General features: G+C 45.4%; 1 protein-coding gene across 1 annotated transcript in view; it reads left to right on the forward strand.

The window, feature by feature from the left end:
* Positions 1 to 26,267, forward strand: part of LOC124689366 (probable histidine kinase 2) — a 62,754-nt gene that overhangs the window by 35,821 nt on the left and 666 nt on the right. The window contains exons 3-7 of the mRNA XM_047222910.1: positions 20,119 to 20,334; positions 21,231 to 21,884; positions 23,265 to 23,631; positions 24,174 to 24,754; positions 25,459 to 26,265. Of these exons, the coding sequence (XP_047078866.1) occupies positions 20,119 to 20,334; positions 21,231 to 21,884; positions 23,265 to 23,631; positions 24,174 to 24,754; positions 25,459 to 26,265 (2,625 nt within the window). The remainder of the gene's footprint in view (positions 1 to 20,118; positions 20,335 to 21,230; positions 21,885 to 23,264; positions 23,632 to 24,173; positions 24,755 to 25,458; positions 26,266 to 26,267) is intronic.

Below are 26,267 nucleotides of genomic sequence, written 5' to 3' on the forward strand. Positions count from 1 at the left end.
TATATATCCCCCGGACCCCTGGAGGTCCGTATATCGTTTTCTCGACGTGTTTTGTTTCGAGCTGTTTCTGCCAGGATCTACGTCGGATCTAGAGCCACCATGTCTTCGTCGGGAACTCCGAAGGACAGCTTCCTTGAAGACGTCGTCAACCCGTACATGAGCGAGTTGAAGATGCACCCCAAGGAATTGTTGCTCGTCAATGGAGAGTTGCAGATTGAAGATGTCCGGGGTCCTAAGGGAGAAGGAATCTTGGAAGACAGGATGGAGAAGCTAGAACAAGAGGTCTTTAACTACAAGAAGATGGCTGAGCGTGAAGTGGACATCTTCCACAAGATCGTGTCTTAACTTATTGATGAACACGAGAAGGAGACTGCAAAGCTGTGGAACGACATTCTCTCACTTCACGACACCACCAACAAACTCCAAGCTCAACTCTATGATGTTCAGAATCAAAACTGTGAGTATGAAAACAGGTTTAAACACATAAGCTATGCTGCTAGTTTCAGGATCCCTGAGACCAAGATGTCGTTTGTTGATGGAGAGCCTCTTCCTTGGAAGTCTGATGATGGGAAGAATTCACCACCACCGCCGGAGGATTAATTCATCATCGGTATTGGCATCCCCTTGGTTTGTTCCAAGCTTGGGGGAGTGCCGCGGTATCACATCATCACTATCTTTTAACTTTTTTACTTTGAAGTAGTGTCATATCATGAGTAGGGAAGTTATCATATAAGATGTGTTGCGGTATGGAAGTATCTCTCTTTAGTTGGTTATCTATGTATCCCTTGGTGTGAGTTATCGTTATGGAATATTAATGAGAAGTCTTATCATTTACATATTGCACATCTTATTTTAGTTTGCAATCCCTTGCGGTATGGAAGTATCTCTCTTTTTTGCACATCTTATTTACATGAGTAGGGAAGTTATCATATAATATGGCATATTAATGAGAAGTCTTATTATATGATTAATCTTGTTGTTAGTATTGGTATCACTTTGGGAGCATTGAGTAAATCTATTTGGTTTTGGCAAACTTAGCATTGGTCAATAGCAACAACACTTTGAGTTTTAAGTAGAGAAGAGGAAATACATGTAGATATGTTATTATCTTTCTTGTTAGTTCTTAGCTTAGTATTCTGAAGTTAAAATTGTTTGTGCTTACACGTAAGATGCATGATTGTTTCTATCACATGTAGATTTGTTTGTTTCCCTCAACTCTTATGCTTGCTAATTAACCTTGCTAGCCAAAGACCTGTACCGAGAGGGAATACTTCTCGTGCATCCAAAACCCTTAAACCAAACCTATGCCATCAGTGTCCACCATAACTACCTACTATGTGGTATTTCCCTGCCATTCCAAGTAAATACTTCATGTGCTACCTTTAAACAATTCAAAAATTATTACCTCTTATTTGTGTCAATGTTTTATAGCTCATGAGGAAGTATGTGGTGTTTTATCTTTCAGTCTTGTTAGGCAGCTTCCACTAATGGACTAGTGGCTTCATCCACTTATCCTATAATTTTGCAAAAAGAGCTGGCAACGGGGTTCCCAGCCCCAATTAATCAACTCTCATTAATAACTCTCTTCACATGTTTTGCCCTGATTCATCAGTAAGCAACTTAATTTTGCAATAGACACTCCTCCATGGTATGAGATTGTTGGAAGGCACCCGAGGATTCGGTTAGCCATGGCTTGTGTAAGCAAAGGTTGGGGGGAGTGTGTTATCACCAGAATTTGACCGAGTCAGAGGTGGGCCACGATTGAGATAGACTTGAAGATATACATGGAAGGAAAAACAAGAATTGGCCTTATACGCGAAGTTGGGCTAAATTGCCCATGTATCTGTATTATAGTAGATCGCATCTTAGATTAAAAGTTAGAGTTTATCTCGTGCACGGTTTAGTGCACGTCCGAATTAGAAAGTCCGCTGGACTATAAATATGTACCTAGGATTTATGGAATAAACAACAACCAACGTTCAACCACAAACAAATCTCGGCGCATCGCCAACCCCTTCGTCTCGAGGGTTTCTACCGGTAGCGTCATGCTGCCTAGATCGCATCTTGCGATCTAGGCAGCACAAGCCTGCCTACGTTGTTCATGCGTTGCTCGTACCGAAGCCTTTTTGATGGCGAGCAACGTAGTTATCTTAGACATGTTAGGGTTAGCATTGTTCTTCATATTACATGCTTTCGTAGTGCAACCCTTGCATGTCTAGCCGCCCTTACACCTATCTTACGTGTAGGGGCGGCACCCCGCTTGATCATAGTTTAGTAGATCTGATCCATTACGATTGCTCCTTGTTCTACAAGGATTAGTTTAATATCTGCAATAGTTAGGCCTTACAAAGGGGGGGAGGATCCAGCGGCACGTAGGGTGTCGTTCGTTGGCCCTAAGCAGGATGTTCCGAGGATCAACTTCGTGTTGGTTTTTAGGCCTTGTTTAGGATCGGCTTACGATCACCGTGCGTGGCCGCGAGGCCCAACCTGGGAGTAGGACGATCCGATTATGCGGTGAAAACCCTAGATCGTCGTAGATCTCATTAGCTTTACCTTGATCAAGCAGGACCACCATATATTCGGACACCCCATCTGAATCATGGGTGGATCGGCTCTTTGAGCCGATTCACAGGACAACCTGAGAGCCGATCGAGGCTCGTATTTAACGTTTACGTGTGTGCCCTGCAGGAAACTAAGCGAGGCATCATCCACACCTTCCCCGACCAGGTATAGGTCAGGTGGCACGCCCTTGTGATAAACATCGGCGCGTGCGACCAGGAGGCTTTGCGGGCCGTCGCTCGGAGGGACCGGGGCCAGCCGCAGCCCCGGCTGTTCCCGGCTCTACGGTGTTGCCCGTCTCTGCCCGCCAGTGGGTTTCTGACGTCAACACATTCTGGCACGCCCGGTGGGACCGCCTTCGACATCCACGACATCGCCATCTACATCCGAGATGGCGGAAGACACTCCGGTCACGTACGCGGATCTGCCTGATGAGCTCAAGAAGAAGCATGACGAGATCAAGGCAACCCTCGAAGCCGAACTCATCGGCTCCTTCCACCGAACCCGCTCCCATGGCGTCGGTGGAAGGGTTTCACACCCGAAGGCGCGCTCGATGGAGTGGACCTGTCCGCGCCGTCGAAGAACGCACCAGTGTCGCCGCGGCAGGAGATCAACTACATGGTGGCTCATTCGCCGCACCGCCACTCCGAGAGCTCGGTGAACACCTTGGAGCGTGTCGCTCGCGCGTCGTCCAGGAAATCATGAGTCACCGGTACTCCCCGTCGGGACCGGCTCGGGGACTTTCAAGGGAGAGCTGCCGCTCCAGCCCCAGCCGTTCGCATGGGTAGCACCGGAACTGCCGAACTCATCGGCATACGTCGTCTACAAGATTGGTGGTGATCCTAGTGACTACCAATTCCTACCTGAGCCACCTAAGGAGGTCCCGCATGGATACGCGTGCGCATACGTGCCGGACTGCAACACCTGGGCGCTCTCGAACCAGGCTGCAATAACAGCGGCCTCTGGAACGGCAGGAGGAACGTCAGGAGCCGATCCTGAGAAGCGCCGTGGCCGGCTAAGTACGCCGCCCCGACAAACCTCCAAAGCCCAGCTCCTGCAGCTTGGCTTAGAACCGGAAAAACAAGCATGGCTGGTTAAGTATGCCACCCCGGCGAATCTTCAGGGTTCGACACCTTCAGCCATCACAGCCGGATCAGATCCGTGCAATTCTGAAAGATCAGTTCGGCATGATGCCGAAAAGGAAGGCGTTCGGCTACACCAAGCCGTACCCCAACAGCTACGAACTGATCCCGCTGCCACCCAAATATCGGCTCCCGGACTTCACAAAGTTCAGTGGATCAGACGGACCCAGCTCCATCGAGCATGTGAGCCGATATTTGGCACAGCTGGGCACGATCTCAGCATCAGATGAGTTGCGCGTGAGGTTCTTCTCACAGTCCCTCACGGGATCGGCTTTCGGGTGGTACACATCGCTACCACCGAACTCCATCCAGACTTGGAAGCAGTTGGAAGAGCGGTTCCATGAGCAGTACCATTCAGAAGCTTCCGAGTCTAGCATTGCCGATCTAGCACAACTACGTCAGAAGCGCGGAGAAACTGTGACAGAATACATCCAGCCGCTTCAGGAGTCTTAGGAACCGATGTTATTCGGTTCGTATAACCGAAAAGGAAGCAAGCCGAGTTGGCGGTAGCGGTGCCTTGCAACACAGCTCAAGGACATGGCCTCCCAAGCAGAATATCCCTCGCTGGCGCACATGGTTCAGAAACTTTCAGCATATGAACAGCGCCACCCGGACCTGTACCAAGACAAGTTCAAGCGTGCAGTAGCCCTGGTTGATGCAGAGGAAGACGAAGTTCCTGCGGGAGACCAAGAAGTAGCAGTGGCTGAGTGGACTCGGGGAGGAACCCCCGTGTCCTGCAAATGGGTAAAGCCACCAGGCCCGCCCAAGGGATTTGATTTTGACGTGACCAAGACTGAGCAAATCTTCGACCTCCTACTCAAGGAAAAGCAGCTTGAAGATACCGAAGGTCTCAAATTCCCCACGGCGCAAGAACTGAATGGAAAGCCATACCGCAAATGGCATAACTCGCTCTCCCATGCCACCAACGACCGCAGGGTGTGGCGTCGGCACATCCAAGCGGCAATAGAGAACGGGCGTCTAATTTTCAACCGATACGCCATGAAGGTCGATACCCAGCCCTTCCCCGCCGTGAACATGGTGGAGTATGCTTGCCATGGAGGGTGCCAGCCGGGTTTCCTGTGCAATATCAACATGGTAGATCTTGGACACCACGCTGGCAAGGATGGAGATGAGGGCAGCTGCTCTCATAACGAAGAAACAGAGGAAGCCGCTCCACGCGATCGGCTCCGCCAAGACGGCAAGCGCTACGTAACAGAGGGAGAAGTGAAGAACATAAGATATCAACGACCCCTCTCTGATCACCTCCTCAACAAGTATGGGAGCCAGTACGACCAACGCCGACGGTCCAGCGATGATGATGAAAGAGATCGTCTGGCTAGAAGACATCGTCGGCATAATCGCGATGAGGAGGAGCACGAGCGTTGCGCCAAGGGAAAGGCAAGGGAGAAAGACGACGAGGACAGGCACTGGGATTGTCCCTTCTTCAGGCACTGCTGGGATTCAGGAATGAGCCGATTGCCAACAATCGGCAATTGCCCGAATGCAACCGAAAAAGAAGGAGGCAGCCAACGTGTCCGTGTTCGAGCGCTTGGGACCTCTCCCGCCACGAAGCAAACGAGCTGAGTCCCTCGGTTGGAAGATCTCGAAGATTCAGAAGACGAGGGAGAAGAAGAAGACAGGTACCACCGGCCAAGGTGGTGCCCTGACGGACTCAGCCGTTCCCAGAAACGCAGGGTTCAACGATTGCGCGGCCTGGAAGAAGCCGAGAGGTTATACTTGCATACATTGAGGAAGGCAAGGCCTGATCTAGCTGCGAAGGTTCAGCGAACCCTAGATGAAGAGGGTCGTCCACGAAAAATGGAGTGGCGCCCCAAGCAAAGGAAAGCCGATGAGGAAACATCGGCTGGCACAAACGTGGTACTCGTTCTTCCGGCAAAGCTCAGTGCTCCACGGTTACACGATACATCCAAGGTGGACGACAGCAAGCGCACCAACAGGATAAAGTCAGAGATTGGGCTGGTTTTGTCTACCGGCCTGAACGAGTAGCAAGAGCACGTCAAGGAGCAAACATGGCGAGGCTGGTCCTTGTGATCGGCCCCAAAAATTTATGAAGGGAACTTACAAAACCTTCACCGAGCAAGCAACGTGGAGGCCGATTCCAGTAATCGGCCAAAATTATCCTCACCCACCATTCTGCCTGGGTTCAACATGTTATCCAACAGTGCCGATACCATCAATTCTCTTGACAGAATCGGCTCGGGGGGGCACCCAGGTGGATAGAACACGAGGATATGCTATAGAAGCGACTCATCCCTTGGTGATGGGTATTGGAGTATGGGGCCGATGCACAAGTCGGCCGTAAAATTCGAAAAAATAAAAAAAAAATCGAGCACAGCCGATGCAGCAGACATCGACTTAAGGATATGGAAGCCGATGCATGGCCATCAACTCGAGAGGAATAACTGTCACGATCGGAGGGTCAATGGAGCACGAAGAGGGTTTTAATGAAAGAACTCCTTAATGGAGTAGCTTAAGAGCTCGGATTCTCTCTTCAAGAACAATGCCAAGAGCAGCCTGTACGTGCAGATCAGGTCAAGGATGGGTCGCGTCAGATCCACCAATGGAAAGGAGCCGATCTGGCCGGCAAGAGTTGAAGAAGCTCGGGGGGCAGCTCACCGTAAAGGTTCTCTGCTTGGGGCTACGTCATGAGTTGAGGCTAATGTCGGCACATGTGGCTGATTCGCCTCTGAGGAGCCGATTTGGTTGGAATCGGCTAGCCCTGCGACACAACTGGTTTGGGGAGCGGTGTTCTGTCACAGAGTTATCAGCCAGAGCTCAAAGATGGATCGTGAAGGATTGATATGTTAACGTCAGCTCTCGGGCATTGATCAAATTCGCGATCGCTCCAACGTCAAAGGGGTGAAGAATGGGACATTGAGAGACCGGTGCGTTGTCATCGGCTTATTACGCATTGGCAAAGGGGACGAATCGGCAAGGTCAGTGTGAGAAGGAATCGGCTAAATTAAGCTCAAAGGAAATCAGCAAAATCAGATTGGGGAAAAGTTCTTCATTAATAGGCGGAATTTCTTACATCAAAGAGCTGATTGTTCTCAAGAGGAAATGCTAAGGGGATACATTGCCCCATCTACTACTACTGGCCCTATACTAGAGGTCTTATCTACGGGCCGTCGCTGCCCTCGTCGTCACCGTCGTCGCCACTGTCGGCGCTGCTCCCGGCGGGCTCGTCGTCGCTCCAGTGGCCGCCGATCGGGCCCTCATTGTCCTCGTCTTCTTCGTCAGCATCGTCCTCATCGCTGTCGAAGTCGCTAAGGTTGCCCGGCCAGGGGCAGAACCGCTTGGCCGGCGGTTCGTCGGAGGGGCTGTCGTCGTCGTCCTCCTCTTCCTCTTCCTCCTCTTCCACCCCCTCGGAGGAGGTGAAGTCATCCCAGGAGAAGCGATCGTCATCGCTCTCCTCCTCCGATTCCCCGTCGGCGAGGAAGCGGAGGTCGCTCTCCCCGTCCGTCGAGGACTGGTCGTCCTCGGACCAGATGGAGAAGTCATTGTCTGACTCCTCCCCAGCCGCAATGGCGCGACGGGTGTTGGCCGCATGGGCCTCCGCCGGGTTGTACTCTGGCGTCGGCTCACGGGACGTGGAGGACTGGCTGGAAGGATCCGATGGAGCAGAGGAGGAAGAAGACATGGTGGTGCAGGAGGGCTTTTGGACTGCTAGTGCGAAGGAGATGCAGAGCAGAACTGTTCATAGCGGTTAAATAAAAGGGGATATAGTGGAAATTCAATGCCACAGCAGTTTCCGAGGAAGTGGTGCCTAAAAAATAAAAATAAAAAACCGCCAGGTCACGTGGAGAAGTTGAGAAAGCAGGGCATCATGATGAAGGATACTGCAACGGTTCTGCCACGACATGACCCGACGAAAGAAGGACATAATGATTTTGGAAATGTCATTTCCAAAACCAGGGGGGCATGTGTTATCACCAGAATTTGACCGAGTCAGAGGTGGGCCACGATTGAGATAGACTTGAAGATATACATGGAAGGAAAAACAAGAATTGGCCTTATACGCGAAGTTGGGCTAAATTGCCCATGTATCTGTATTATAGTAGATCGCATCTTAGATTAAAAGTTAGAGTTTATCTCGTGCACGGTTTAGTGCACGTCCGAATTAGAAAGTCCGCTGGACTATAAATATGTACCTAGGGTTTATGGAATAAACAACAACCAACGTTCAACCACAAACAAATCTCGGCGCATCGCCAACCCCTTCGTCTCGAGGGTTTCTACCGGTAAGCGTCATGCTGCCTAGATCGCATCTTGCGATCTAGGCAGCACAAGCCTGCCTACGTTGTTCATGCGTTGCTCGTACTGAAGCCTTTTTGATGGCGAGCAACGTAGTTATCTTAGACATGTTAGGGTTAGCATTGTTCTTCATATTACATGCTTTCGTAGTGCAACCCTTGCATGTCTAGCCGCCCTTACATCTATCTTAGGTGTAGGGGCGGCACCCCCTTGATCATAGTTTAGTAGATCTGATCCGTTACGATTGCTCCTTGTTCTACAAGGATTAGTTTAATATCCTGCAATAGTTAGGCCTTACAAAGGGGGGGGGGAGGATCCAGCGGCACGTAGGGTGTCGTTCGTTGGCCCTAAGCAGGATGTTCCGAGGATCAACTTCGTGTTGGTTTTTAGGCCTTGTTTAGGATCGGCTTACGATCACCGTGCGTGGCCGCGAGGCCCAACCTGGAGTAGGACGATCCGATTATGCGGTGAAAACCCTAGATCGTCGTAGATCTCATTAGCTTTACCTTGATCAAGCAGGACCACCATATATTCGGACACCCCGTCTGAATCATGGGTGGATCGGCTCTTTGAGCCGATTCACAGGACAACCTGAGAGCCGATCGAGGCTCGTATTTAACGTTTACGTGTGTGCCCTGCAGGAAACTAAGCGAGGCATCATCCACACCTTCCTGACCAGGTATAGGTCAGGTGGCACGCCCTTGTGATAAACATCGGCGCGTGCGACCAGGAGGCTTTGCGGGCCGTCGCTCGGAGGACCGGGGCCAGCCGCAGCCCCGCTTGTTCCCGGCTCTACGGTGTTGCCCGTCTCTGCCCGCCGAGTGGGTTTCGACGTCAACGAGTGTCATCCTTAAATAAACTAAAGTACATGTGTAAACAAAAGAGAAGAGGGATGATCTACCTTGCCGGTAGAGATAACATCCTTCATGGGAGCCGCTCTTTGGAGGTCTCGTTTGGCAAGGGGGTTAGAGTACCCACTACCATTCGTTGACAACAACAAACACCTCTCAAAACTTTACTTTTATGCTCTCTATATGATTTCAAAACTTAAAAAGCTCTAGCACATGATTTAATCCTCGCTTCCCTCTGCGAAGGGCCCGTCTTTTACTTTATGTTGAGTCAGTAAACCTATTTCCCTCCATCTCAAGCAAGCATTTGAGTTGTTGTGATCAAACCATTTATATTGTGATCTATTTCATCATGTCTTTTACTCTTCCTTGTTTAGTACAAGTTTTATCTGAATGAATACAGCTTTGAAAGTTATCGATGATTATGAGGAGATTACTATGATTGAGTATGCAAGTTTATTATAAGCTTTAATATGAGAGCGCTGCTCAATAGATAAGTATAACTCGTTAACCTGTTCTCTGACCAAGAACAAAGTTTGCCATCACCAATTATGATTCCTTATGCACCTTTATTTGTGATTACCTTCTACTTGTTTCAAGTTGAATTATATGAGGAAGTTGTCTACTAGAATGTCTTGTGTGCATGAATATGATGCTTCTTGTCCGTATTTTATTTATCGACTCTTCACTCCATAAACATGTGGTCTTGTTTACCGAGTTCAGTTTCGCTTGGGGACAAGCGAAGTCTAAGCTTGGGGGGAGTTGATACGTCCATTTTGCATCACTATTTTATATCATAATTTGTTGTTATTCATTGATATATTTCATATTTGGAGATGATACTTATGTTATTTCATCTATTTTGCATGTTTCATGATTATTGGAGGATCGCGCACCGGAGTCGGGATTCGATGGAAAAAGCACCGTCGGAATGCAATATTTCGGAAGATCAACACTTGACGGAAATTATATGAAAAATCCTATTTTTCCAGAAGACGAAGGGAGCCAGAAGGGGGAGCCGAGGGGAGCCGAGGTGGGCCCACCTCATAGGCCGGCGCAGCCCAAGGCCTGGCCGCGCCGCCTTGTGAGGAGGGGGCCCACAGCCCCCACTGGCCTCCTTCTCTTCGCGTACATCTTCGTCCCGAAAACCTAAGCCCCAGAGGATAGTCGCGAAGAGTCACAGCCGCCTCTGCGGGGCGGAGAACACCAGAGAGAAAAGAGCTCTCTGGCAGGCTGAAATCCGCCGGGAAAATTCCATCCCGGAGGGGGAAATCGACGCCATCGTCACCGTCATCGAGCTGGACATCATCTCCATCATCATCATCACCATCATCATCATCATCACCGCCATCTTCACCGCTGCACCTCATCACCGCTGTAACAATTTGGGTTTGATCTTGATTGTTTGATAGGGGAAACTCTCCCGGTGTTGATTTCTACTTGTTATTGATGCTATTGAGTGAAACTATTGAACCAAGGTTTATGTTCAGATTGTTATTCATCATCATATCACCTCTGATCATGTTCCATATGATGTCTCGTGAGTAGTTCGTTTAGTTCTTGAGGACATGGGTGAAGTCTAAATGTTAGTAGTGAATTATGTTGGTTAATATTCAATGTTGTGATATTTAAGTTGTGCTGTTATTCTTCTAGTGGTGTCGTGTGAACGTCGACTACATGACACTTCACCATTTATGGGCCTAGGGGAATGCATCTTGTATTTGTTTGCTAATTGCGGGGTTGCCGGAGTGATAGAAACCTAAACCCCCGTTGGTATATCGATGCAGGAGGGATAGCAGGATCTCAGAGTTTAAGTCTGTGGTTAGATTTATCTTAATTACTTTCTTGTAGTTGCGGATGCTTGCAAGGGGTATAATCACAAGTATGTATTAGTCCTAGGAAGGGCGGTACATTAGCATAGGTTCACCCACACAACACTTATCAAAACAATGAAGATTAATCAGCTATATGAAGCGAAAGCACTAGACTAAATTCCCGTGTGTCCTCAAGAACGTTTGGTCATTATAAGTAAACAAACCGGCTTGTCCTTTGTGCTAAAAAGGATTGGGCCACTCGCTGCAATTATTTCTCTCGCACTTTACTTACTTGTACTTTGTTCATTTGTTATATCAAAACCCCCTGAATACTTGTCTGTGAGCATTTACAGTGAATCCTTCATCGAAACTTCTTGTCAACACCTTCTGCTCCTCGTTGGGTTCGACACTCTTATTTATCGAAAGTACTACGATACACCCCCTATACTTGTGGGTCATCAGCAGCTCACAAGATCTAAACATGATAGCACAAGAGGAGAAGACAACCATCTAGCTACTGCTATGGACCCATAGTCCAAGGATTAACTACTCACGCATCAGTCCGGAGGCGGGCATGGTGATGTAGAGCCCTCCGGTGGTGATTCCCCTCTCCGGCAGGGTGCCGGAGGTGATCTTCAGAACCCCCCGAGATGGGGTTGACGGCGGCGGCGTCTCTGGAACTTTTCTCGTATCGTGGCTCTCGGTCATAGCGTTTTCGCGACGGAAGGATTATATAGGCGAAGGAGCAGAGTCGGGGGACGCCCGAGGGGCCCACCCCATATGGCGGTGCGGCCAGGGGTGGGCCGCGCCCCCCTATGGTGTGGCCGCCTCGTGGCCGCTCTTCGTCTCCTCTTCGGTGTTCTGGAAGACTCCGTGGAAAATAAGACCGTGGGCTTTTGTTTCGTCCAATTCCGAGAATATTTCCTGTGTAGGATTTCTGAAACCAAAAACAGCAGAAAACAGGAAATGGCGCTTCGGCATCTTGTTAATAGGTTAGTACCGGAAAATGCATTAAAATGATATAAAGTGTATGTAAAACATGTGAGTATTGTCATAAAACTAGCATGGAACATAAGAAATTATAGATACGTTTGAGACGTATCATGTACCAACACTAATACAAGAATATCCTCATGACAAATACCTCAAATCTCAATACATATGGATGATTACATGATCAATCTCATCCAATCCCCTTCCACCCCACATGCCTATGGAGAACTACCCACACATCATGATGGAGGGTTAGCACATGGTTGTTGGTGATGACGTTGATGGCGATGATGGTTGTGAAGACATCGAAACCCCCCTCCCCGACATGCAGACCATGACCAATCTGACCCCCGAAACAAAGATTGTGGATGTGGAGGCGCTTTGTTTTGCGAAAGGTCCATGCTTCTGGATACCTAGTTTTTTCAGGTATATATGGGGGTAAGCCAAACGAGAGGCCGAGACGACACTCCAGGCCCAAAAGGGCATGTGTGGCGCGCCCACTAGAGGGGTCGCACCACATGTGCTCTTTTGGTCCTCGTGGCCCCCTCGTGTGATTCCAAAGCCCCAAGGTCCTTGTTTTGGTGAAAAACATGCGTGGTATTTTTCCTCGAATATTTCCTGTGAAAATAGACAGAAAGAAGACTTTTGCTAAAAACATCGTCAGATTTAGCAGTTTTATCCAAGTATGGTGAGATTCCGGAGATTATCATCAAGCAATGTACCTAGGAAAGTAGATACATTTGAGATGCATCAGATAGGGACAAATTTATGGGTAGAGCCCACATGGGCTAGGATTAGGGTTTGGAAACTTAGGCCACAAGTGAGTGGGCCGATGCCCCCTAGCCTAAATAAGCAAGCATGAGGCGCGATAGAAGCATGGGAGACCTCAATGGTTATCAACCCTAGCGTGCTTGCTCATACTGTCTCTCAGTGTTGAAGCCGATACTAGCATATCACCGGCGTCGGTCCACCTTGTATGTGTGGATAATGACAAATGAATCTTGCTTGAGGTGCTCAGACAGAGGCTTCTTCGACAAGTTGGCCAGAGCTTAAGCCGCTCATGCAGACGAGAAGTACAAGGACTGCACTGCTTTGGCATGCTTCACCGACTGCAACCACAGTCTAGTTGTAAGGATCTGTTGCCTCCTACCTAAGATGAATCTTGGGACGCAAGTCGTTTGGGGACTTTATTGAACACTATAGTTGAACTCGACGTGGCCCAACTGTTTTCTTCTCCACACACACGAAAGAAGCCACAAGTGGCACTGCTATGATCATCATGGATGTGTTGCTAGCACAAAATTCCATGGTGTTGTGGACTCTCTGAAGATCACAAGCAACCAAAATAAACACTATTATATAGTTATTGAATCCTTATGTTTTCATGAAGAACGCATAGAGAAGTCTAAGCGCTTAGCACACTTGCTTAGCATGTGTTGTATCTTTCGGTCCTTCCAGGCTTTTGGGAACGAAGACGAGGTTGCAAAACATATTCAGCGAGGATAGACAACTTCCCAGGAAGATGGCACGGTTATCAATGAACTAATGAACTTCTCGAGAGCCTTATGTGCTAGAGGGCGACTTTGAAGACATGTACTACGATGCTTCTCTCAAACAAGCAGATGCTCATCAGTTGTGTAAAACGGATAAGCTTGCCAGGGAGGGATGACCACTTGACCAACACACTGTTGTCATTGTCGTGTAGCAATGCTATTAACCTTTAATGTAAACTGCACACATGCATGCTCCTTGATTTTCCTTTTTACAAAAAAACATCACCGATAAGTTACGCATGAACACTCCATGGTTCGCTACTCCATCCGTACTAGAATACTAGGATGCCACTTTTCTTTTTAAGGAAAACTTTGTCTAATAATTGGGCCAGGTTTTCGTACAATTTCTCCATCATATACTTTCCTTACAAACAATAACATTTTCCAACTTTTAAACTAGAATCTTTAATTACTTTGATTTGTTTTGATCTGCGTTGTAAAAGTATGAGCATTTATAAAGATTGTTTGAAAAACTGAGCATTTGTATATCTATACAACCAAATTTTGGCATATATTAAAGGATTGTACTCCCCCGTCCCACCAAAAGTGTTGGAACTTTGTCAAAACTAGATAATACCCCGCGCGTTGCTGCGGAAATTATTGTTGTAGATTGTAGATACACCCTGCAAAGTGACTACCCTAATACTATTAGTCATTACAGAGTAGAAAATATATAAATGTGGGAGACAATATATAGGGATGAAATTTATAAAATAGTTAGTGCAACAACTATTTAGTTAGAGGATGAGCAACATAATACTATGAATAATGAATAATTTTGATTGGTATTATTTTCTAAGTTTTGCGAGAACATTTTTGAAACTGCCCAACATTTGATCTCTAAATGGCACTATTGCTGATGATTTTGGGTGACGATTGCCACCTGGCTCTGCGGCCACTATCATGCAAGATCTGCTGGTGTAAGCTTCAATATTGGGACACATGTTAACCTGCTCGCATAATTCATCTTCCAAGTGTTTGAGATCATTCATGGCACTTTGATTGCCTGCAATATCTTAAAAGAATATAATGTGAGATTTTCAACAGCAAATTCACCGCTAGTGACATTTTTTCTTCTAGAAGACCAAGGGCGAAAGGATGGCGCGAGTATTTAATGGAGCATAACATCACTATTTGCTTCGTTTCTCCCCTGGTAATTAACGTCCTTTTATTTTGACTTGCAGACATTCCATGTTACACCATCTATAGCAATATATAAGGCAACTACTTTACCTGATTTCATTTTAAAAAAGGGCCTTGTGACTGTTCACAAAAAGGATAATCGCTTGGTTACTGTTATAGAAAGCATAAAGCCGTGAATTATGTTGCCTACATAACTCTATGATCAATGATGATAGAGAAATATTTTTAATGGCTTAAAAAACTGATGATTGTAATTATTAACACGACAAATAACAAAAAATATCAACACTTGCCACTTTTTTTGCGGGTATCAACACTTAATACTTAGCTGTGTTGTTTAATGATCTGTCCAAAAGGCCAGCTTATCCATGAACAAAACATGTTTTCCTTCCGGAATAGAAGTCCTAGAAGTCCAAACGATGCAGATTAGAAACAATGTTCAAGGGTGTTGTATTCATGGAATACGAAACAGAGTAAAGGGAGATAACCCCAAATAGTGAAACTGTGTGTCACTTCACACTTTTTGAGCCTGTGTGTCACTTAACTGGAAGAATGCGGATGTGTCACTTAACTGGAAGATATGACGAATGGAAAATTGAGAAGGAGATATAACTCAGTAAGATCTTGCATGAGGACATGTATAAACAACAGTGAGATATAAATTTCTGTTTGAGCATCGAATAGATACCTTAAATTTTTCCTCCCTCGGTTTTGATTGTGCTAAACACAGTTTTTGGGAACGTCATACAAACCCGGCAGCTATGTATCAATTATAATCAGCGTTCCAGTAATATTCAAGGCAGTGTGCAGTTCCTGGCGAAATTTCATGAAAAGCAACCTCTTGGTAACGATGTATGAATAGGTGGAAGATATCCTACATCAAAGTTGTGCATAAAAATAAATACAGTTTGCACGACAACCCGAGCTGCATGAGTATTCCTGTAGATCATTATACAAAAAAAAGTAAAAAAAAAGTTGGTTTTTCAAGATAAATAAGATCTGCACAAATTATGAGTCCAATCCAACAAACGAACAAAAAACGAAACTTGAGTTACCTCTGATGGATGACATGATGGGCTTCCTCAATGCAATTAGCACATCAAATTTGCTTGATCCATAAATATTTAATAGTGTTTGTGCGTAGAGTCTACCTAGAATCTTACATCATGTCTTGGTTTGCTGCTGCTCCAGATGGCGTCGATGGCTCGATGCTACCACAAGCTGACGCTACTTTTGGCTGCAGCGCGCGTGGCCGATTCAGTAAACTGCGAGGGCGCCCAGTACCAGAGAGAGCTACTCTGCCAGTACATCATGAGAGGAACATGGAGATATAGTGTAGAAACATGGGCATACGGTGAAAAATAGAGGACAGAAGGAGACCCACAATCAGTCAAAATCAATTTTCAGTTTGGGGGCAAGCGGCCGGCTAATGCTATATATGGATGTTGGATGGGATGGTGGAGGTAAGGAGGAATTAAATACGGATCACCAGAAGTTTCTGAAGTTGAAACAAACAGAACTGGAAATCTAATCGCTTGCTGATCTGTTTTAGATAAGAAATAAATTAGATGGCCCACCACTGCACATGCATGGAAATGGGAAAGAGCAAAGGGCAAAGGGGATGTGAACAGAATTGAGAGGACGTTATGCCGGTGAAAAAAATCCTAACGTGAAAGTCTGCTTAGGTGCCAATTTCTATGCATGGTGAGTGGTTACTCATTTTCTTAGGTGAATAGCTTGGATTTGTAGATTGGGTGGGACCGCTGAGGTGGCATAGCTGCATGTTTAGAGAAATAGGATAGTGGGGATGAACTTCTTAGTTATATAGGATTTGGATGTGTCTAGACACTATCTAGTAGGTAGATATATCTAAATTTTGATAAAGTTGACACATTTTTTATGAGATGGAGGAAGTACTCGATAGTAGAAATATGACATGTTTCATACAAAGCTGATAGTTATGAACACGCCCAAAATAACATGTAAAGTTGTAAACATGTATGACCAACTCCTTCTGCACAATATGTCCGATCCAGATACCAACTTAGTCTTATATTCTAATCCCAAGTTTGACAACAAACATCAACAAATGGAATTTTCCAATTTCCGTGCTTAATTCGAGATATTTTTTATCTAATAATGAATCTAATTTGATAGGCACGCTACTTTTTGATGGAGTTTTAATGAGGGAAAAAACCTGAATTGTCGTTTTAATCTCTGAGATAGCTCAATGTGAGACACCGGGACGAATACACGCTCTATATATAGCATCAACATAGGACCTCCCACGCGTGAGGTAGAGAAAACCCTAGAGAGCTGATCTTGTGGGCGTTCCACGCCGCCACTCCTCCCTTGTCAATAGACCATCACCCCCTCCTCCTCCGCTAGCTCGACCGATGTGGGAGTGTGGGGAGGCCCTGATCTACTGGCTAGAGTCATGGTTTTCCCCTGCTTCGAGGCTTTTAGTAGGGATCTCGGTTGACACTTCGCTGATGGCGGTGATGGTGCCGAGATGGCGAATAATTCCCCCCGAGCCTCTAGATCTCGACAGTGTCGGCTGCGACGACGTCGATGGCTTATTGGCCTAGATTCCCGTCGGCCTCTCTTATCGTTGAGGTTAGGGTTTGCAATGTTTTTTTGGCACGGAGGCGGAGGATTCCCTTTGTAGTTTTTTCCTCCCTCCTCTCCGCCTTGTTGGTGCGGCCTCCGGTACCAGCATGAGGCGTAGGAATATTTTTGGATATTAAGATATTGAATATTCGGATCTTTCAACAAAGATGACTTCGACGGTATCTTCTCCAAGCATTGCTTATGCAAGGTCGTCACCTTGATGACTTCCCATACACAATCACCAATGGTGGGCTGCCTCTATGATGGAGGAGCAGCAGCGGCACACTATCGGTTTGTTCATGAGGAAGAATGCATTCACCCATAGGGACCACGATGTATTTTTATTTTATTTTTCAGGGTGTGCACTCTTGTTTTAGTCAATAGAGTCCTTTTCACAAATGAATAGCGTCAAGATTAAAAAAGAATTATAGTGAGTTAATGATCCCTAATTAGAAGATTTTTCCTATTATATCACGATATTATATCACTAGCTTCCACAAGAGAATGGTACTAAGTTATTGACATAACGTGGCTGGTAGCAATCTCCCATGATCTTTCAAATAAAAATCTAACATTGAAGAGGATCTTGTAGATTACGTACAATATCTTTTCCCATTACTACTGTGAAGAACCGATATAGAATCAATGATAAAAGCAAATTAAAGGAAAATAAATAGCACTATACACATACATGGTTTAATTCAAAACAAGCGGCTGAGTGTATGGTAGTTTCGAGGCCATGGTTTCGAAATACCCTGTATTCTAGGTTTCGCTCCAGACATTATAAAAGGAGGGCATGTATTGTAAGAAATACGTAAACTAAGAGAGATCAATTTCTATACAGTAGTTTGCATTTTGCAACACCCAACAGGATGGCTGAAGGGATTCGAAAGTGTGGTACTCGCTTCAAGCACTTCCTGGCCTTTATCCCTCCGGTACGTAGAGCACACATGTCTATATGTCCCATAGTTTTTTTTTTAAATTTATTGAAGTCATGGCTAATGGCTTATTTTTCAGCCGAAAGTATATGCGTTTTTGTTTTCACATTTGTAAGATCTGGTCTATTATATCCTCCCACATGGTGTGCTGCGTGGCCTTAAGATATAGATCTAGACTAGATAGTTTTCATCCGTCCTAGATGATTTTCATCATCTTGTCCATAGCCCGGCCGGTCTGCTATCCTGTTATATGAAAATCCAGATGCAATATGATGCATTGGGTTTTCTGTTGGCTCTTCTTGATTGATAGACTAAACACGCGTGACGTGCTTCGTAAATGCCAAGAATATCCTGTAAGCTTCCACTACATGCAACACGAATATCCTTCCAAGTTCATGAGGCGGTGGTGAGCTAGCCCTCGCATGTCGCAATTAGGGGAACACACTTCATTGTATGCTCTAGTAATGTTTTCTTTATATTGTGATGTACTACTAAATATGTCAAACCTACCTATGTCGTATGCCCTACTAAATATGTTGTATCCTTCCAATTTCATGAGGTGGTGGTGAGCTAGCCTCTGGTTGTCACAAGTAGGGGGACACACTTTGTCGTAAGTGCAAGTATCACACCTATTGATGAGATTCGAAGATGATTGATACACTTCGAACTTTACGTTTTACGTACTTGCACTTACTGATGTAATGTCGTGACAAATAAAACCGTTAGATGAGTGGATACAATTTTAATCTTGACTTAGAATGTCACTGCAAATGATACCTCTTGACGAGTAGAGTGCTCAAAATCTCAACTTAATACTTGCATCTTCTATCGAATGTTGCGACAAAAATTACCGTTAGACAAGCAGAAACACTCGGTGGCCTGCCTTAATACTTGCAACTACAAATCGTAACACATGAAAATTGTTACCATTGAATGAGTGGAGACATATGGCAGCATCCCTTGTCACGTCCCCGTAAACAAAAAAAATATTTATGGTTGTGCATTCTTTTAAATATTTGATAAAGATTTTGATATCATATACATTAATGAGACAAGAAAATAACCGTTTCCACTCATATATCAAAATATACACTAGTGATATTAATATTTTAATAAATAGTATATATGAAAATTAAAGTCACTTTCTACATATTTATTTTGCAATATTTTAAGTATTAATGATGTAGATTATAGTTTTTCTTCCCCTGTCAGTAGTTCTGATTCTTCCATTTGGTGGATCTATCTTGTTTTCATTTTCTGCTTCAGTCCTGGTATATATAACTTCTCCCAATCTTAAAGGAAATGACATGCAAGTATTTTGCGTATGATAAAAAAACAAAATAAATACAAATGATACATAGAAAAGTGACATTATTTTTCTAACCTACATATTCTTGAGTGGATTCGGTCCATCAAAATAACAATGTAACCTGTCATCATTTTGAAATTCATTTTTATGTACTTACACTTGCTGATGGAATATCACCACATCGTTCCCTTAGATGCATGAAAACACTTGAATCTACAGACATGGAATGTCATGGCAAACATTACCTCTAGATGAGTAGAACGCTCTAAATCTCGACTTAATAGTTGCATCTTCTATCGAATGTCGCGACAAAAGTTACCGTTAGACGAGTTTAAACACTTGATGTCCTGCCTTACTACTTGCAACTACAGATTGAAAGTCATGAAAAATGTGCACGTGGCAACATCCCTTTTTCACGTTCTAGTGAGCTGGAAAAACATTTATGATTTCGCAATCTTTTGAATATTTTAAAAGAGACCTATATATCATACATCATATATACATTAATGAGGTGTGAAAATAAATGAAAATGATATGCGAAAGAGGAGTGTGGCATCATTCTCCATGAATAACTTTAAGCAAAACAAAAAGATGTAAGCACAATATCTCCACGAATGACTCAGTAGATACGGTACATCAAACCCAAAAAAATGCAAGCACAATATCTCCACGAATTAGCAGGGTAACACAACACACTTCATGCCCTGACGCAATGTTGCAAACCGGGCAGACCCTGCTGACAAAAAGTAGACCCATTCGTACAGTATGTTTAGGTTTGGCAATGATATTTATAAATTATTTAGTATGTACATTGCTTTTGGATACTGTCTATTGGACGCACTTAATTGTCTATTGGAAACACTTAATTATATATATACATGTATTGCTATTTGATGTTTATATTAAGAGGCCCCAACTGTGTATGCATATGCAGGTTGCCCATGGAGCGACCATTCTCGTGGTAGCTCTGGCCTACATTTCCGTCTCTAGGCATGTAAAAGAAGAAACTAGTGCTGCTGTGTCGAGCAACATGTACGCGTCGCTGGACCACGTCGTCGGCGGCATGCAGGCTATCCTAGCAGCCAACCATTCCGCCTTTGTAGTTGCAGACTACCTAGCGGCTACGAGCAACATGAATCGCTTATCTCGCGTAAGTGCCTTGATTTTGTTATGCTTTTTTTTGGCAATGCATGCATGACTAATATTGATGCACTTTCCTTTCTAAACACAATCTTATAAAACTTCAAAAAATATAATCAATCTGGTATATGTTTGATATACAGTGATATAAATTTGAGCATTAATTAATATATTTTTGTAATATTGATTAATTATATGTGTACGCAAATCATATGTTTTCTTAGTTGTAAAAATATTTTGCAATGCATGCACGACTAATTAGTAATTATTATGCACTTTCCTTTCCAAACACAATCTTTAGATGGAAACGTAATATGTACTAATCATTGTACTGTACAATGTAATATACTATGATAAATTTAGGCATTTATGCAGATATTTTGAAATATTGAGTAATTATTATCCATAAATATTTTGTTAGATGGAAAAAGATGACCTCTTCATACAATGTTAATTTGATAATTATGAACACGTCCAAAAAGAAGATGTAAACATGTACGAAGAGCTAAATTAGTTTAATTCTACTATGAGAGTGGATTTTGTACACCCATCGCATGGGTTGACATGTTAGGTGGCAAAGAAAAAAATACTCATGTATATTCCTGCATATATGTTGTACGAAGAGTTAATTATCTACTCTCATGGATTACTCATGTATATTCCGGTATATGTTGACATGTTAGGTGGCAAAGAAAAAATACTGTAATAAATTTGGGTATTTAAGAAGATATTTTGAAATATTGAGTAAATATTATGTGTGTATGCAAAAAAATATTTTCTTAGTTGGAAAAATATGGCCTGTTCGTACCATGTTAATTTGATAATTATGAACACTCCCAAAAGAAGATGTACACACCTATGTAGGGCTATTACTCATGTATAATCCGGTACGTGTTGACATGTCAGGTGGAACAAAACTTGTTCATGGTGTTCGCAATGCAGCCACACGTGGCCGAGATGTCATACGCCGGCACCGACGGCTCCGCCTTCACCTACTACCGCGGAAAGGACAGCCGGTCCAAAAAGATGTTCGTCAGCCGCCGCGGCAAGTGGTACAAGCAGGCCGTTGATCCGGTGACCGGCAGCCATGTCGGACCCGTCGCGGCAGTGGTGCCGCCGAAGCACATGCGGAACGCCGCACAGGCTCTAGCGGACACCAAGAGCGGCTCACTGGTGGCCCTCGGGGCCGGGTTGGCCCGCCCAAGCGTTCAGATGGTGGTTTTCTCCGCACCAGTCGGCGACGCCGGCGTGGTCTTAGCCTCCGTCCCTATTAAGGACGTTCTACCGATCACCGATCGGGCCGCTGTAGGCTTTGGCACTGTGGAGGCATACTACTCGATCATCGACACTAAGCACAACACGTCTACAGGTTATAAAGCTTTGGTCGTTGGTTCTGACGCGAAGAAGAAGAAGATGGAGGATCAGTTCTTAGATATCAAATGCACCACATCCGCCATTGATGCTCCCAAGCTAGAGCTCAACGACGTCCGGATCGGGTCTCACCAAACGGAGTACACAGTCGCGTGCACGAGCTTCGAGCTCTCGAGGGGAGTACACCTGGTACGTGTGCATGCATCATCCATTTTTTTATTAGAGAAGCATGCAGCATCCCAACGTACTTTTTTTAATAAGAAATACACACATACTCCATATATAACATATCTAATAGGGGTGGATCTAGCATGGTAGAAGGGTGGAGGCCCATACCATACTATGGCCCGGGCACGTGTAACCGACCGGTACCGCATCGCATCACATCTTTTTGCGATGTAGAATTGGGATATACAGTTATACATTTAGTGGTTGTTTGGGTAACGTGGATTATGGCTCAGTTTATAGAAAATGATATTTTATAAGATTTTTAGGAAAACCGGTTTTACTAACATCTTGGCTAAGAATAAGCTTATGAAAACCCATCGAACAGGGAGGGACCGGAGGAGCCATCTTGCCGACCGGCGCCGTTCTAGCGGTAGCACGTCCGGCGAGACAACAGCCTAGAACTTGTCATCCTACTCGAGCGCCGCCTTGTTCCCGGTTTCAGAGCGAGCTCTCCCGACATCTTGCCATCGGCGGCGTGTCCGACGAGACGGCGGCCATAACTCGTCCTCCTCCTCTAGCATCGCCATGTCCGACAAGATGCCGCATCCATGCTCCCTCCTACCGTGTCGAGGATGGTCGTCTTGGCGGCGTTCTTCCTTTTTCTATATATGGCGGTGATGGCCGTGAGGCCCAAGCAGCGAAGCGTGGTGGCGGTGGACGGCGTACGTGGCCGCTTCGCCGGAGTACACCAGCTGCTGTAGCAGGACCATTACGTACTACATCGTTAATATTAATTGAGTGCGAGTATCACGGGAAAGAGAATTTCTGTATTTGGAATTATTTTCCAAGCGAAAGACACCGAACACCAGGCTGGCTGTGCTCCTTAATTACAAGCAAATCAACCATTTGCACCTGCAGATACGAAAGGAATCCGATAGAATTAATTGCTGGATTCGTGCGGTGATGCTCAAGCCGGCAACGTGGGCTAGCTAGCGGCGAGCGGTGACAGGATCTTCCCTCACACCGTAAGCAAGGCCGCCAGTCCGGCACCACCGCCCGCTAATTAAGCCTACTCTGCAGCCAACAGTAACGTGGCCGTCGCCTCGGCAGGCTCAGCCGTGCATAAGCCAGTAGCGCATCGTCGGGGACTCCGCGCGGACGCCGGACAGTCGCCATTGCGGCCGGCCTTCTCATCGTGAAAATCGAGTTTCCTTAGGTAAAACACGTTTTCACAAAAATATCTCTGGCCCGTTTTTCCAAAAACGCATATTTTAGATGTTACGGAAACCGACTTTTAATTATCCACGGATTTGTTGGTGCACCCAAACAAAGTTTTAGGTTGTTAGCCTCAAAATTGCATTTATCCATAACTGATTCTCTAATCATCTCTTTCTTCTTCAGGAACTCCGGCTGGTGTGGCAAAATGAGGCCATGTTTCTAGAGATAGGGGTGGCTGTGGTCTCTGTCGTGTGCTTGCTCGCGGCCATGACGGCTGTGGCGTGCTTCTTCATGGCAAGGACGCTGTGGCGGTTGGGGTCGCGGGAGGCGGCGCTCCAGGGTGAGCTCATGAGGCAGAAGGAAGCGCTCCAGCAGGCAGAGCGCAAGAGCATGAATAAGAGCAACGCATTCGCGTCAGCCATCCACGACATCCGCTCCTCGCTCGCCGCTGTCGCCGGACTCATTGTTGTCTCCCGGACGGAGGCGCGGGCAAACCCCAACCTCACCTACTACCTCGACCAGATGGAGATTGGCACCAACAAACTCTTTGGTCAGTTCCATACATCCATATATCTCCCTAGGTACCATGCATGCCAAGTATACTTGCCACCTTTTTTTCCAAGATGTGATCCGTCCATGGTAATTTAGCTAATTTATGTAATCACGTCACTACAGATTTGCACGTCATATAAAGTGAGATTGCACAAATAATGAGTTCACAATTTTTATTTGTAAAGTGTGCAATAGTTAAGTTGTACTTTTTTCCAGTAGAAAAAATATAGTCCGCACTTTCTACAGCACGCAGTTTTATTTTGTTCCCAAGAAAGAATATATATATAATGTTTTGAGTAGTTCACGATTTCACATAGATGGTCGCATATTCATGTTAGCCACACCATGTGTTTAGTCTTTGTCTATTAAAGAGCTAGGCTAATATCTTATCAAATGTACGATTCATCTTGGTTGTGTACGTTTTCGGATTTAGAGCACACTGAGACTCCATTTTGGTTATGTATGTACTCGGATGCGCAATAAGTTTCTTTGTTCAACATATGTTAAATTAAGCCCATATATGTAACACGTGTGTTGCAGATATACTTAACACCATACTAGACATGGGCAAGGTGGAGTCCGGGAAGATGCAATTGGAGGAGGTGCAGTTCAGCATGGCCGACGTTCTTGAAGAATCCATGGACATGGCGAACGTCGTCGGTATGTCTAGAGGCATTGAGGTGGTTTGGGACCCATGTGACTTCTCTGTTCTTCGATGCGATGTTGTCATCGGTGACTGCAAGCGCTTCAAACAGATCCTCGACAACCTTCTTGGAAATGCCATCAAGTTTACGCACGACGGCCACGTCGTGCTACGCGCCTGGGCCAACCGCCCTATTGGAAGGAATTCCATGATCAGCACCCCATCTAGGTTCGCCCCCCGCTGGCATGCAAGCATGTTCTGTCGGTGGCTGCTAGGAACGAGGGAAGAAGGTGCAGAACAGAATGCTCGCCGATCACTTCTTCAGAATGATCCTAACGCCATTGAGTTTTACTTTGAGGTAATAGATACAGGTGTTGGGATTCCAAAGGAAAAAAGGGAATCTATGTTTGAAAACTACGTTCAAGTAAATGAAGGGCATGGTGGCACCGGCCTAGGCTTAGGCATCGTCCAATCCATTGTAAGTGGCTTCCATCCTTATATTATTTATTCATGTTAAACTACCACAATTAGAATATTGATTCTAATGCTCTATTTTATTAAGAATTTTCATAGGAAATTTGGAGGATTGTAATTCATAGAAAATTTTCTATGTTTGCTGCTTGATCGTAGGACTTAATAACATAAGGAATTTTTTCTAAGGATTCATTTGCACTATATTGATGATAATTTTTATATCCACTCAACCTTCTTGGAAATGATCCTTTGATTCTTTAGAAAACCCTTTGTTTTTTCTGTGATGCAATCAAAGAAATAAAAATACCATAGAATTCAAATGGGCATGAAATTGCAATATTGCGTTTTGGAGTCCTGAAAATCCTTTGTTTTTTACTGTGATCCAATCAAACAGTTGTATGACCAGATGCATAAATTATAGACTAGTAAAATTTATACTCATTTTCCTTTTGCAGCTTTAGTAAAACTAACGGTATATATATTTTTTCTTTGTAAATTAGGATGGCTACATATTGATCCAAAAGCTATTTTTTCATTAGGTTTAAAAACTAGAGAAACACTTATGTTGCTTTTGTTAATAACACAACTGCACTGTATTAGTGTACTTTTTGGTTTGGCTATCTATAACTTTGCAGGCTGTGATGTTTTCTAATTTACTTTGCATTTCTTACAATGTTGTTACTTATTTGTTGTTCTTGTTTTGATAAGGTACGTTTGATGGGTGGCGAAATAAGCATCAAGGACAAAGAGCCAGGAGAAGCGGGAACATGCTTCAGATTAAACGTCTTCCTCAAGATCAGTGACGCTGAAGAGCCCATCGAGCACGGGAGGGCGGTGCCATCCCTGTTTAAGGAGCCTGGATGCTTCAAGGGTGGGCAGTGCGTCCTCCTAGTCCATGGGGACGAGACCCGGCGAATCCTCCAGACATGGATGGAGAACGTCGGGATGAAGGTCTGGCCCGTCCCGCGTGCCGAGCTCCTCGCCCATACAATGGAGATGGCACGCGCCGCCGTGGGTGCCTCGCCATCTAGGCCAGCGTCGATATCTTCGTCGCAGGGCGTAAGTGATGACTTGGACGGTGTAGCTGACAGGTGCTTCAGCTCCAAAGAGATGGTCACCCAGGTCCTACGGAACAGCAGCGGCAACCACGCAGGGCACCTCCACCCCTTCGGCCTACTCGTTGTCGTCGACGTCTCCGGTGGGAGGCTCAATGAGATCCTCCAGGAGGCGTCGAGCCTCGCGAGCATCAAGAACCAAGTTCCGTGCAGGGTGGCGTGCATTACTGACCTCAAGACCTCCTCCGAGGATTTGAGGAGGCTCAAGGAGGCGGCAAGCTGCGACATGGACCTGCGCAAGCCGATCCACGGCTCCCGGCTGCGCAAGCTCCTCGAGGTCATGAGAGAGCTCCAGGCGTCTCCGTTTCCGCAACTACATTCGCATCAGGTCGGGATCGCCATCAATGAGGTGCCAGCGGCGGATCAGGCCATTGCCGCGTCATCTGAAATCACAGCTGCGGT

The sequence above is a fragment of the Lolium rigidum genome, chromosome 2, assembly GCF_022539505.1.
Source record: "Lolium rigidum isolate FL_2022 chromosome 2, APGP_CSIRO_Lrig_0.1, whole genome shotgun sequence".
NCBI classification, from domain to species: domain Eukaryota; kingdom Viridiplantae; phylum Streptophyta; class Magnoliopsida; order Poales; family Poaceae; genus Lolium; species Lolium rigidum.